The sequence below is a fragment of the Echinops telfairi genome, unplaced genomic scaffold (genome assembly GCF_000313985.2).
Source record: "Echinops telfairi isolate 266 unplaced genomic scaffold, ASM31398v2 ScPeMD7_443;HRSCAF=831, whole genome shotgun sequence".
In the NCBI taxonomy this organism is placed as follows: Eukaryota; Metazoa; Chordata; class Mammalia; order Afrosoricida; family Tenrecidae; genus Echinops; species Echinops telfairi.
In genome coordinates this window covers 70,236,727-70,251,026 of record NW_022104341.1, presented here as the reverse complement: position 1 = coordinate 70,251,026, position 14,300 = coordinate 70,236,727, and the positions used below count along the sequence as shown (strand labels likewise).

The window sequence follows — 14,300 nt, the reverse complement described above, 5'->3', positions numbered from 1 at the left end:
TATGGTTTGCCGGGCTTGCCTTCCACAGAGAGGCTGAGGTGGTTCTAACCACTAACCTTTGGGCTAACAGCCAATAGCCATCTGCTTGTGCCACCAGCGGCTCTATCTGGGACAAGGGTGGGGGGGGTGGTGCTTTCTCTGGCCGAGACTGCTACAGTGGGGCTTCTGCCCCGATTTAGAGGCCAACCTGTGGCCAAGGCAGGCTCATCCTCCGCTGGAGGAAACAGCGTGACTCAAGACACAGACTGAAGGAGCTATGGAAGCAGGATCCGCCCCATTCTGGGAAAGAAACGGATTTATTCCTGTGGGAAGAAGTGAGCAGTGGGGAGTCGGGGAAGGCAAAAGGAAGACGTAGTCAGCCGGGCAGAGGAATTCCCCAGCTGTGCACAAAGAAGTCTGCCTTCCAAGGAAAGAAAGCCCACCCCGTTGGCGCTAAGGTACTTCCCCACTTTTCCTAGCTGTTCTGGCAACCAGCTCTCAATAATCCCCCAAGCGAGGCGCTCTGGTAGCAATCTTCTGATGCACCTGGAAAACCTGGGCTCACCACGTGGGGGCACACTGGCCCCAGAGCCCCAGCTCCTAAGGAGCAAGAGCCCAAGTCGAAAGTCAAGGACGCAGAGCAAAAGAAACTGCACACCTCCTTAGCTTTCCCTGCGCTGGGCCGGGGGTGAAGGGCGGGGGTGGGGGTGGGGGCGGGCACAGGTCTGCCCAGGAGCCCCACACATGGTCACCGATGACACCGATGACAAGGGCCCAGGAGGACAAGTACACACAGACAGATGCCAACAGGTGCTTCAGAGTCTCTGGGGATAGGTTAGAAACCCGGCTCCTGAGCTGAGAGCAGCACCCACTTCTCTCTCACCCCCACCCCTTTCTGACATTTCTCAGAGCTGCTTGTCCCCTCACAGGACACAGCGCACACCCTCCTTCACGCCCACCAGCCTGGGAGCAAGGCCAATGCCAAGGGCCCAGCAGGAACACCACCCCACCGGCGTGAGCATGTCTCTCCCCGGAGGCAGGCGGGATGGCTTCGGACCCCTTCTCCGAGACGCTCTGTCGGAAGAGTCCGACGCCAAAGACACACAGAAAGCCCCCAGAGCGCCTTACCACTTCCATGATTTTCCTCCGAGGCAGAGCCTGGTAGACGAAGCCGGCTTCCCAGAGCAGGATCCTGTGGCTTAGCGCCCGCTTGGCTCGCCCTCTGGGAGCCAGGGAGCGGTCACCTGGCCCGGCTGCAGACACACCTACGCCCGGGCTCCGCACCCACCCCACCTGCTCGGCGGCTCCTCCCTCGCCCCGGGCTGGGGTTTTCTGGCTGGCTGAGCCCCGGCGGGCCCCCATGCCGCTGCCAGACCTGCTCCGGAAGGATCGCTTGTGGGGACCCAAGGTAGCCCCTCTCCGAAAAGACCCCCGACCCAAACCCTTCTCGGCCATGGCTCCACTGTGCTGCTTCTGCTAACCCACAAGCGGGGTCTGCTAGCAACTCTTTAGGGAGTTGATCACTTTGTGCCCAAGGCACGGGGGAGCGCCCCGGAGTAACGACTGCTTATCCAGTGGTTGATACATAGTGCCCAGGCTGGACAACGTCATCTCCGTTCATAACAACCTCCCGCCAACTCCCCCGGTGCAGTTGGCTACTTCTCTTTGCAAAGCACTTGCTCGTAGGCACGCACACAAAGACGAGCGGGCCTGATTTCTTCAAGGCCTTTTGCGGAGACCGGAAAGGCAGCTCAAATAATGGACGATCTGTTTTTTCACCCGGCTCTCTCCAGCATGTTGGATACAATGTTTGTACTGGAGTGCTACGATTCCCGTTGAAGAGGCTAGGAGATCAGAGCTCAGAGAGGTCAAGCAAGTCACCTGCCCAAGAACACAAACATGGTCAGTCGAAAAATCAGGATTTAAACCCTAAGACAGACTGATGCCAAAGTGGTTTGTCTATATGTTGTTCGTTTTTCTGACAGAACTGGTGCTGGGAGTCCAAACCTCAGTTCCCAAGCCTTGGGGGACCCACAACTGCTCTGGGGGTGGGGGCAGGGGTTCCGGAGGGCTGGGCAGGTGGCCCCTCCTGGGCTGTCAGTGCAAGTGGAGTCAGCACTAAGCTAGTGGAGTAAAGGGCCTACTCTGTTGAAGGTGAGGAAGCGCCACCCCCAACCTTGTGCCCTTTTCTTTCTCAAATGGTCCCCAAACACCATTGGTTATCAGGGCCGCTTGGGGAACCTGTTCAAAGCACTGGCTTTAGGCACCAATGCAGACACTGCATCAGTACTGACTGCTGTTACTCCTTGCCTTGAGTAAACTTCGACTCATGCAGCACAAGGAGCAGAAAGAAGGAAAGGACCCTGGCCCTGCTAGCTTCAGCCCCAGGCTTGCTTGAACACACTGCTGCTCCCTTTCAGCCTAGGCTTCTCAGCTTCCTGTACTATCCTGTTATGATCATCAAGGTTTTCATTGGCTCATTTTTGCAAGTAAGGTTCATAGGCCATTCTCCTTAGTTTGCTTAGTCTCAAAGCACTGCTGAACCCTGCCCACCAGGACTGACTCTGCTTCCATTTGAAACACCGGTCCCATAGCTTCCTGCATCACAGCAAGACCCAAACCCCCACAATACTATAAACGGACAAATGAGAGATGGGCATCTGGTGTAGAGTCTGAAAAGTTGGATTTCAAATAAGCTTTGTGGGTTGGTGTGTTTGAAACGATAAATTCATAGCATACGCTTCCTGTCCTGACTCAGCACACATGCACAGGTACGTAGACAAAAATAAAATGTCCTCAAAGCAGTCGTCACTCTTAGTTGGTGTGGTCAGATTGACCATGTCTATTTGAGCAGGTGCCATGATAGGCTATTTCATTTTAAAAACGATCCTCACATTTCACTACATTACTATCGTGACTTGTAGGATATCAACATAAGCCTATTGGAGGCCCCTCCTCTAAGAGGAGGCACAGGCCAGTGGCCCTCTGTAACTGTCTTTCTGCATACCGATACTTCCTCAGACTAACTAACACATGTCTTGTGCGCATTTGTAAAATAAATAATGTGATGGACGAATTATTCCCTAGAGAAACTCGCACAAGAATTTGAAGTGCTCCCCGCTAACAGTGTGAAAAAAAAAAACATCCCTTTCTCTTCAATCCTAGGGCTCCCCCTGGTGGGGATGTGCAAAGGCTCACTCTCATAACTCCCTGGAGAAGGCCATCGTGCTTAGCAAAGCAGAGGGGCAGCGAAGAAGAGGAAGCCCCTCAAGGACATGGATTGACACAGTGGCTGCGACAATGGTGAGGATGGCGCAGGGACCGGGCCGTGCTTTGTTCTGTTGTGCACAGGGTCGCTATGGGTCAGAACCGATTCAATGGTACCTACTCATAACTCTGGATGTGGGTCTCTTGGCCAGGGACGAAGACCTGTACTTTTTGCTTTGATTCAGGACAAGTTACAGTGGGAGGTCTTGGGATGTTGTTGGCGTTCTTTGGTGCCACGGAGTAGGTTCCACCTAATAGCAACTCCATGTACAACAGAAGAAAACACTGCCCAGAACTGCGCCACCCTCTCAACGGTTATGTTTGAGCCTCTTGTTGCAGCCAGGGGGACACTGACAATCCATGTCGTTCAGCCACTTTTTCTTTTTTAAAAAAATATTTATTTATTTAAATCTTTTTATTGGGGGCTCATACAAATCTTTTCACAATCGATACATACATCAATTGTGTAAAGCACATTTGTACATTCGTTACCCTCATCATTCTCAAAACATTTGCTCTCCACTTAGGCCCCTGGCATCAGCTCCTCATTTTCCCCTCCCTCCCTGCTCCACACTCCCTCATGAGCTCTTGATACTTTATAAATTTTAATTTTGTCATATCTTACACTGTCCGCCGTCTCCCTTCACCCACGTTTCTGTTGTCCGCCCCCAGGGAGGAAGTTATATGTAGACCCTTGTAATCGATCCCCCCTCCCCCCCCACACACCCTCTCCCTACCCTCCCAGCATCGCCACTCTCACCACTGGTCCTGAAGGGATCATCTGTCCTGGATTCCCTGTCTTTCCAGTTCCTGTCTGTACCAGTGTACATCCTCTGGTCTAGCCAGATTTGTAAGGTAGAATTGGGATCATGATAGTGGGCGGAGAGGAAGCATTTAGGAACTAGAGAAAAGTTGTATGCTTCATTGTTGCTACATTGCACCCTGACTGGCTTGTCTCCTCCCCATGATCCTTCCATAAGGGTATGTACAGTTGCCTACAGATGGGCTTTGGGGCCCCACTCCACACTCCTCCTCATTCACAATGATATGATTTTTTGTTCTTTGATGACTGGTGGGTGCATAGGCAAATGTGATGACGAAAGCTGATGGTACCCAGCTATCAAAAGATATAGTGTCTGGGGTCTTAAAGGCTTGAAGATAAACAAGCGGCCATCTAGCTGAGAAGCAACAAAACCCACATGGAAGAAGCACAGCAGCCTGTGTGATCACGAGGTGTCGAAGGGTTCAGGTATCAGGCATTAAAGAACAGCCACTTCTTCTATTTCACTACCCCTCCACTTTATGAAGTATGACGTTCTTTTTCAGAGACTGGCCTCTCCTGATAATATGTCCGAAGTATATGAGATGAAGTCTCACCATCCTCACTTCCAGGAGCATTCTGACTACTTCTTCCAAGACAGATTTGTTTGTTCTTCTGGTAGGGCAGTGTACTTTTGATATTCTTCACCAGCCTCATAATTCAAATGCCTCAGTTCTTCTCTAGTCTTCCTCATCCAATGTCCAACTTTCACCTGTGTAGGAAGCCATTGAAAATACTGTGGCATGAGTCAGGCACACATTAGTCTTCAATGTGGCACCCTTGGTCTTCAACACCGTAAAGAGGTTTTGTGTCGCAGATTTGCCTAGTGTAATGTATCATTTGATCTCTTGGTCATTGCTGCCATGAGCATTGATTGTAGATCCAAACAACACAAAATCCTTGACAATCTTTTCTCCATTTATCATGATGTTGTCTACTATTAATCCAGTTGTGAGGAGTTTGATTTTCTTTACATTGCTCTGCAATCCATAGTAAAGGCTGCAGTCCATGATGTTCAGCAAATGTTTCACGTCCTCCTGATTTTCAGTAAGCAAGGTTGTGTCATCTGCATACTGCAGGTTGATAATAAGCCTTCCTCCAATCCTGATGCCAAGTCCTAGCAATCCATGGTAAGTCCAATATTCCTTATTTCAAAGGCATCAGTTCTTTTTAGATCTTCATTGTCCAGCTTTCATACACTCCTATCCAGTGATCGACAGTGCCACTGTGGTGTCAGGCCAGTTTAGTTCTCAAAGTGACATCTTTGTTTTTAAGCAATTTAAATGCACCACATTTACCGAGTTAATGTCAATGGATTTCTTCACTCTGCTTCCCTGGGTGTTGATTAGGAGTCCAAGGGAAATGAAATCCTTGACAACCTCAGTGTTTTATCTGTTAATCTTAATAGTGTTTATTGGTCCTGTTGTGAGGGATTTCATTTTCTTTGCACTGAAACGTAATCCATACTGAAAACCAGAGCCTTTAATTTCTATCGCTAAGTGCAAGTCATCTTCCATTCAACAGACAAGATTGTGCCACCTCTATATCAAATATTTCTAAGGAATCTTTCTCCAATCCAGATGTCGTGTTCTTTTTCATATAGTCCAGATTCTCAGAGTATTTGTTCAGCATGTAGATAAAATATGTATGGGGAAAGAACACAAGTCTACTATTCCATGCGATATTCCATTTTTCGTTTGGTGACTCTCTCTTGGGTGCATGCACAGACTCCTCATGAGCACAATGAAGTCTGCTGTGATAGGAAAGTCCCCATTCTTCCCAATGCTGCCCAGTTTGTTGATTCACAAGTTGAACGTCTCTGCATCGTCAACACACACTGAAGTAAACATCTTTCTGGTTATTTTTCTTTCAGCCAAGATTCATCTAGTTTCAGGAATGATCACTGTGGCTCCCTGTCCATTTCTAAAGCTGGCTTGAATTTCTCCCTGTGGGTACTGCAGCCATAAACTGCTGCAGCCATTCAAAAATTATCTATAGAAAAAAATTACTTGCATGTAATACTAATGATAATGTTTGATGGTTTCTGATTTCTGTTGGGTCATCTTTCTTTGGAATGGTTACAAATACAGATCTCTTACAGTCAATTGTCCAGTTAGCTGTCTTTCAAATTTCTTCCATAGGTGAGTAAGAGCTTCCAGCAATGAATGAGTTTGTTGAAAGGTCTCAATTCCTGAATCTTGACTTTGGTCAATGCATTCAGGGCAGCTTGACTTTCCCCCTTTCTGTACTGTTGATTCCTTTATCTATCTATCTATCTATCTATCTATCTATCTATCTATCTATCTATCTATCTATCTATCCATTCGGTCATTGAGTTATTCAGATCCATGTACTCATGGATTCTTTTAAAAACAGTTTTGTTTGTATCTAATTCAAGTACCATGCAATTCAATGGTTTAAATATAATAAAAAGTGTTGTGTAGTTATCACAATAAAATTTAGAACATTTTATTGATTCTTGTACCAATTGTTATTAACTCCCTATTACCACCACCCCCCCCAGTTCCATAACCCTGCCAGAACCCTAAGGAACTATCTAGTGACTGTCGCTATGGATTTACCTTTCCTCCATTAAATATAAAGAAAATCACCCAAAACACCCAACAATGACAACAAGAAAACACAGAAAAATTTCATATGATAATTAAAAAACATTTGACAACATTCAACACCCATTCTTAATTAAGATACTTAATATAGGATTAGAAGGAAATTATCTCAATATAATAAAAGCTGTATATGAAAAACTAATAGTCAGCATTACAATATAATGGAGAAAAGATGAAAACATTCCCACTGAAAAAGGGGATCGAACAAGGATGCCCCTTGTCCCCATTTCTATCCAGTGTTACCTTGGAGATCCTAGCTAATAATATAAGGCAACAAAAGGCTATCAAATGTGTATGATTGGGCACAGAAGAAGTGAAATTATCATTATTTGCCGATGATATGACTTTATATTGAGAATCCCCAAGGCACCACAGTAGGATTGCTGGAAATGATAGAGGAATGTAGTAGAGTGGTAGAATATAAGATCAATAAGCAGAAGCCAATTCGATTGCTATATACCACTGATGAGATTACAGAAAAGAAGAAATCAAGAAGGAAGTTCCTTTTACAATAGCCAAACATGTATTGAAATATCTAGGGATACGCCTAACCAAAAAACCCAAAAGATCTGTATGAGAAAAACTACAGAACATTATTACAAGAAACCAAAAAAGAACCTTCACAAGTGGAAGAATAACCCATACTCATGGATCGGAAGATTCAATAATGTAAAGATGTCACTCCTGCCCAAGACACTTTATTAATTCAATGAAAATTGGATTAATACAAATTTCAGCATCATTTTTCAAAGAAATAGAAAAACTGACCAACTTCATATGGAAAGGGAAAAAGCCCAGAATTGGCAAAGAACTCCTCAAGATGAACAAAGTGGGTGGGCTTGCACTACCTGACTTTAAAACGTATTAAACAGCCACAGCTGTCAAAACAGTGTGGTACTGGTATAATGATAGATACTTGGACCAATGGATAAGAACAGAAAATCCAGAAATAAAAACAGCAGCATACAGACAACTGATCTTTGAGAAAGGTCCCCAAAATACCAAATGAAGCAGACGTCCTTTTCAACAAATGGTGATGGAAAACTGGATATCAGACTGTAAAAGAATGAAGTAGGACCCTTGCCTCACTCTATACACAAGAACAAATTCAAGGTGGATCATGGACCTCAAACTAAAACCCCCAAACTCTCAGAATCATCAACGAGAAAATTTAGCACAGGTAATCCATAGGCAATCAGAAATAATGAAGGATACACACTCAGAGGAAGATAAAATAGATGAGCAGGGCCTACTAAAGATAAAACACTTGTGCACATCAAAAGACTTCTTCAAAAGAATAATTAGAGAGCCCAGAGACTAGGAAAAGATATTTAGTAATGACATATCAGAGATAGGGCTCGTTACTAAAATCTACAGAATCTTGGAAGTTTCTAACAAGAGAAAAACAAATAGCCCACTGAGGAGGTAGGCCAAAGACTTGAACAGAAGATTCACAAAGAAGGAAATCCAAATGGCCAATAAACAGATGAGAAAATGTTCCCCGATCATTAGCCATCCGGGAAATGCAAATCAAAACAACGACGAGATACCACTTAACACCCACAAAGATAGCCCAATTAAAAAAACATAAAGCAACAAATGTTGGGAACTCTTTCACTGCTGGTGGTCCTGTGTATCCATACAACCACTGTGCAAAGGGGTTTGGTGATACCTAAAACAAATGGAAATTGAACAATACAACCCAGCAATTCTACTACTGGGCATACAAGGGGTAAACAAAAACACCCAGAATTAATCTGGGTGGAGTAGAGCTTTGGTATTACACATTTTTTCTGCTAGTCGAGCATCCAGCAACTCACTCTGAGTTAGTGCACCCAGTGGTGTCACCTGAGAAGGTTCTCTTTCATCACAGTGAATTTTTTCATTAAAGAAGCTTCGCTTGAACCTCGTTTTTTGTGATGCCCAATTTAAGAAAACAGTTGTGTGGCTGTGAAATTTTGTTTCCTGCTGCTGTGATGTTGAACACAGTTTACAAGGACAGCACTATCGGGAAAAACTCAAGTGTACAAGTGTTTTTCTCATTTCAGGAAAAAGTGAAATGTCAATGGATGACAAATCTCATTCTGGACATCTGTTAACTTCCCTAATGGACCAAAATGTCAACTTGTAGTGCATTTGGAGTTCGTTTCACAGGTCAGACTATTAATCAAGCTTTCTATTTAGAGGTTCTGAAAAGACTGCCTAACTGTGCAACAAAAAAAGGCCTGATTTGTGGCAGACAGGGGACTGGTTTTGCCACCATGACAATGCACCTATTCATGCAGCTATTTCAGTGCACCAGTTTTTGGCAGAAAACAGCATGCCTCTCTTGCCCCACGCACCTTACTCACCTGACTTCACTCTGTGCAACTTCATTTTGTTTCCACAAATGAAGAGGATCCTGAAAAGAGCGATTTGATGGCATAGAAGAGGGGAAGAAAAGAATGAGGAATGTGCCATCAGTCATCTAAACAGATGAATGACAAATGTTTCCAAGAACGGACTCGCAGATTTGACAAATGTATTAAGTGTAATGGAGAGTACTTTGAAGGGGATAAAGTTGTTTTGTAAAAAAATGTAAATACATAGCTTTGGAAAAAAATTCTGTTTTTTTTTTTAGGTACCCCTTCATATACCCAGAAGAAATAAGAAACAGACCACAAACAAATCTGCTCTCCAATGTTCGCTGCACAGTTCACAATTGCAAAAATTGAAAACAGCCTAAATTTCCATCAATAGACAAGTGGATAATAAAACCTCTGGTACATACAAGACACAAAGTTGTCTCCCTAGATGACAGTGCTGCCGAGGATGGTCCTAAAGATACAGGCCAGGGAGAGTGGCTGGTCTGACCTGCCCACCTGGGACCAACCAAGAGACGGGAGTGCAAACATAGACTTCTGGCTTGGGGGCAGCACCTGGCACGCCATCTGATCTGGTTGGGAATTACTCATAAAGGGGCCACACTAAACGATTAAAAAAAAGGGGGGGCACACTGAAAGACTAAAGGCATTACTAGGAGGGGGGTGCACTAGACTGCTGGGAGTAGCAACGTGGTGTTATAGGACACTCACCTTTTGGACACGATTGCTGAAGGCTAAAAGGGTATATGTGTTGTCAGGTAAGTGGGACACGGAATGGGGAACCCTGAAAAACTGACAGTTTTTAAGATGTCCTCTTCCTTAAACATAGAACTATTCATCTGTTCTATCTCATGATTCCTATTAGACTTGTGACTACTGTTTTATTAGTGCTTATTTATACAACATATTCCTGAGAGGAAACCTTACAGAGACATCACTTGGACTAATGGTTCCTGTGGGCATGGGAGAAGAGGACGGTGGAGGGAAGGGGTGGGGAGCCAATAACGATGGGAACAAGAGAATTGTGTGTATTCTAAAACTGACAGCGATGAGTGTGTAGATTTTCTTGAAGTGTTGGAACAGTTGAATAGTATCTGAGAAGAATTACTGAGCAGTGAAAAGTGGGTAAATGTAACAGTAGGGTATAAGGGAAAATATAAATATATGTGTATCTGTTTAAATATGTATATATACACACACGCATGTAACAAGGAAGAAGATGGACTTTGGGTCTACTTGAATCTTGCCTCAGTACAAGAATGGTTTGTTCTACTAATGTGGCATGTATGGTACTCACTCACTTTCCTGACACAAGTGCCCAAGACAAAATGGATGCCTAAGCAAATGTGGTGAAGAAAGTTGATGGTGCCTGACTATTAAAAAATGGTTCCCTGATAAACAGTCTGGAGGAGAAACAATGAGACCGATGGTTTTGGGGGACACAGGGTATGAAGATTTTGGTCTTTTAAAGTCACGCAGTTTTTTCATATTTTATATGATAGCCCTAATGCATAAGACACGTCTGAGAAAAGCTCATACATTTACATGAGTGTGGAGGCAGACACTGCAGGTCAAATTATAGACCTTGTGGGGGATTTTGGCTGTGAAATTTGGATCTGAGCTACATTTAACCATATCTCATTTCACCTTGGGAAAAAATCGTGTTGAAAAAAATAAGTGATTCTAATATCGACAAGGTGATTTGATGGCTTGCTGCTAGCTTTGGGTTAGACTGTGTCTCCCATGACCTCCACTTAATCATAGTCATGGAAATACTCGACCAGTATCCCCTGCCTGCTGGCACCTTTCATTCATTACCTTATGTAGCCCTTCTTATGAGTCTCAGTACAGCGCAGGGTACTGAGGGAGGAAGAGTTCATTCACTTGTTGAGAGCACACACATGGAAGAACAGAAACTCCAGTCTAGGGAGCCTGACCCTAAATTTCATGCTTACAAGCATGCTGGCTGCATCTATTCAAATCTTTAAAAAATGTATAATAATTAACTCGTAGCATCCAAGTGTCCGAGGGGTTCTTTGAAGTGATAGTTTCAAAGCTTTGTTTTGAAAGAAGTCAGTGAGAAAGCTTAGGGAAAGTTAGACCAAAGAAGTTAGACTTGACACCTTCTGGGCAGTTCTGGTCTTTAGAAGCATTCGCTTCCGTTTTCTGCTCCGAGGAATGGGCAAAGCCTGCCACACTCTCCCAGTGAGGTCCCATCCGTTTTTCAATGCGCTAAGCAGCAGGAATTTTCATTTCCAGCACATTCTTCATGCTTCCAAACCTTGCGCTCAGTCTTAAATATTGCTTGAAGCTTTTCAGTGTTTTCATTCATGTCTCTGCCTTACATTTCTTGGCAAACATATTGCTTACACTTGCACCACAAATAATGGTTGGTAGCAGAATGCCCTGATATAAAATATGGAGGCTTTATAAAATATCTGAAAATACAAAGCTATGTGTGCATTCACTTCTTCCTAGGGTAAGCTTTGAATACTATATATTTTCCAGTGACAAAGCCAGCATATGCGGATTGATTGCTAGAGTTAGGATGGTGCTAGGGTAACCTATTATTAATATTAAAATTATTATTGGCTCCATTAATCATTTCTGAGGATTTCCAGTGCAACATGTAATTTATGTATGTATAATTTATATCCTGACTACTTTCAAAAGGCTGAGAAGGAAAAAGGAACTTAAATTTATTGAGTCTATTGTGTGACAAACTACACACTTGGAATATATTTGATTAGTCAGAACAACATAATGAGATAGGAGATGACTGGCCTACTTGACAAGTGGTGTCACAGGTGCCGCAAGGTCAAGGGAAATGACTTGGCCATGGAGAAAGGACAGGCCTGATTCTTGGGTGGAAAGTTGCCATATTCGAAGGCACTGCTCTCTCTCCATCCCATGCTGCTCCCCGAAAGGGATTGGGGAGTGGGCAAGCAAATCCCAGTGAAACAGCATGGTTTAAGTGAAGATAACAACCATTATAGGACAGGGCAGGGCAGGTGGGAAGGGAAGGGTTGACAGAACGGAAAATGGAGTGATTATTGCCGGGTATGAGATTTTGGGGGGTATGCAATTATTTTTAGATAAATTATTTAAGGATACATTTTGAAAATTTTTCTGGAGGAGTATATCATTCAAGAAAGGGCCCGTTTGTTTTTACTAGTTTACAAAGAAGTGTGTAATTCAGCTGGTTTCTCCTTTGCCTTGCAGGAAGCTCCCACCTCCCTTCGTTGTGTAACTAAATAATTATCTTCATGGTGTGGTTGTCATTAGTTGCCGTCGGTCAATTTTGACGCACGGTGACCCTCGGGGTATGTAGCATAGGACTGCACTGTGGGCTTGCCAGGCTAGCAGCTCGCCAGGCCTGTCTTCCGAGGTCCCTCTGGGTGGGTCCGAACCTCCATCCTTTCCTCTAATAGTTGAGTGCTTAGCGGTTTGCACCATTCAGGGACCATATTGTCTTAACAGAGTATCATAATTGACTAAGAGATTCTTTAAAGGATGACAAACAGGGAAGGGGAAGCTGGGTGGTAGAAATAGCTAACATAACATGCTCGATGGCTCCCCTACGGTTAGAGGGTCGAGTTCCCTCAGAAATGCCTCCAGAAAAATCAGCCATCGAAACCCTATGGAGCGCAGTTCTGCTTGGACACACAGGAGAGCCCCACGACTCAACTGGGCAGCAGCTAGCTAGTTTGAGCGAAGCCAACATGACGGAGGAAGGTGGCTTTCTTCTTTCAGTGTTTCCGCCCGAATCAGAGCACCCCCTTTGTGCCAGGTGCTCTGCTTCGAGGTAGGGATGCAGCCACTCTTTGAAACTGTCCTTCGCCATGAATGCCAATTAAATTATGTATGTGCCACTTAGATGAATTATTAAGATGTTTTCTGATATGCTTATTTCGTTGTGATCAAAGTACGGCCACTCCCCTGTGGGAAGGGGATAGAGCTTTCTTGGAAGTAGGACATCATTCTTAATATCAATCACTCCCAAGGTCGTTTGCTCAGAAAGATGGGTCCTTAGCTGGAAAATTCCACCAGGGAAGCCCCTTCCTCTCGGTAGTTCTTGCTTGGTATCTTGAGTCTGGACTTTAAGGCTTCACATGATTGCAATTTTTAGAGGCTCAGAGTAGGCTATAGGAGTAGTAGATCTCTCATAAAATGGGGATGTTGCCCATGGCTCGTAATTTCTGTAACTGATTTCATATATACTTGACATAAAAGCACCATCAGAGTCTAAGAGTTAAGTGTCTTTTTCTTTGTCTGGAATTAGGAAGGCATAGCTTCTCTGGTTCCCCCACGTACCTATTCCCTGCTCTCTCTAACAGCTCCCCATAATTTCCATATTTATGCCTGCAGGTGTTGAGATGTGGTTGCAGACAGAACGGCTCCTTCTTCCATACCCATGTGGTAGGGGATGCTCAAGGCCTAGGCAGAGGTCTCCAGCACTTGCTGAGCATTGGGCCGAGGCAGTAGGGTGGTATGTCAGACAGGGTCCTTCTTTTGGAAGACCTCCCTCAGGATCGTCATGCGTAACGATTGTATGATTGCATGCATTCACAGCCATACAATTCATGCCTTGTTCAAAGCACAGACAATGTGCTGTGGAAACACTCTTTGATTTTTGACCAGCCCTGGCTCAGCTATTAACTACCTGTGTCTTTGAGCAAGTCCCCTAAGCCTTGAAGCCTCAGCTTCCTGATCTTCCTGACTGCCCATCCTTTCCTAGGTGGAAGTCTATTTTGCTAGCTCACTAGCTGCCAGCAGCACAGGCACCACGCTGCCAAGAGCTGGCGCAACAGCTTGTGGGGAGGTGGGGTGTAGCCGGGCTTCCTCATCACCAGCCCCATGTGACAGATCTCAGGCCACTCTGAATGAGGGTCTGGGATGGGACAGGCCATCTGGCCTTCGTTCAGGCTGCGAGATGAGAGTCTTTTGTCACGGAAATGACTCTCTTTCTGTGGAGAGGTGGTAGCAAGTGTTTCGAAGAGACTTTGTTTCCATGGGCTCTTCGAGCAACCGTGCTGCGTCCAGCCACAGCGGCACCCGTGTGCGTGTGCATTAGCCAGGTGGAACCGAGCAGGGAGGTCAGTGTGCTTATTCAGACGCATTTGTCACAGTGACATTTAATCACCTATATAAACATTTGCTGAATTGAATGACCTCATTTGATGCTGACAGCCACCTAGTAGAGGCGGCCGGGCTCATAATAAAGCCCCAATTTACAGCGGG

The 14,300-nt window shown here is 44.9% G+C and overlaps 1 protein-coding gene across 2 annotated transcripts in view; it reads right to left on the bottom strand.

Annotated features, from left to right (window-relative positions):
* FYB2 (FYN binding protein 2) overlaps positions 1–1,150 on the bottom strand; it is a 130,679-nt gene extending 129,529 nt beyond the window's left edge. For both annotated transcript variants that reach the window (XM_045291723.1, XM_045291725.1), the window contains exon 1: positions 1,108–1,150. In XM_045291723.1, coding sequence (XP_045147658.1) covers positions 1,108–1,116 — 9 coding nt within the window. In that variant the 5' untranslated portion in view covers positions 1,117–1,150. The remainder of the gene's footprint in view (positions 1–1,107) is intronic.
* Positions 1,151–14,300: the final 13,150 nt, after the last annotated feature.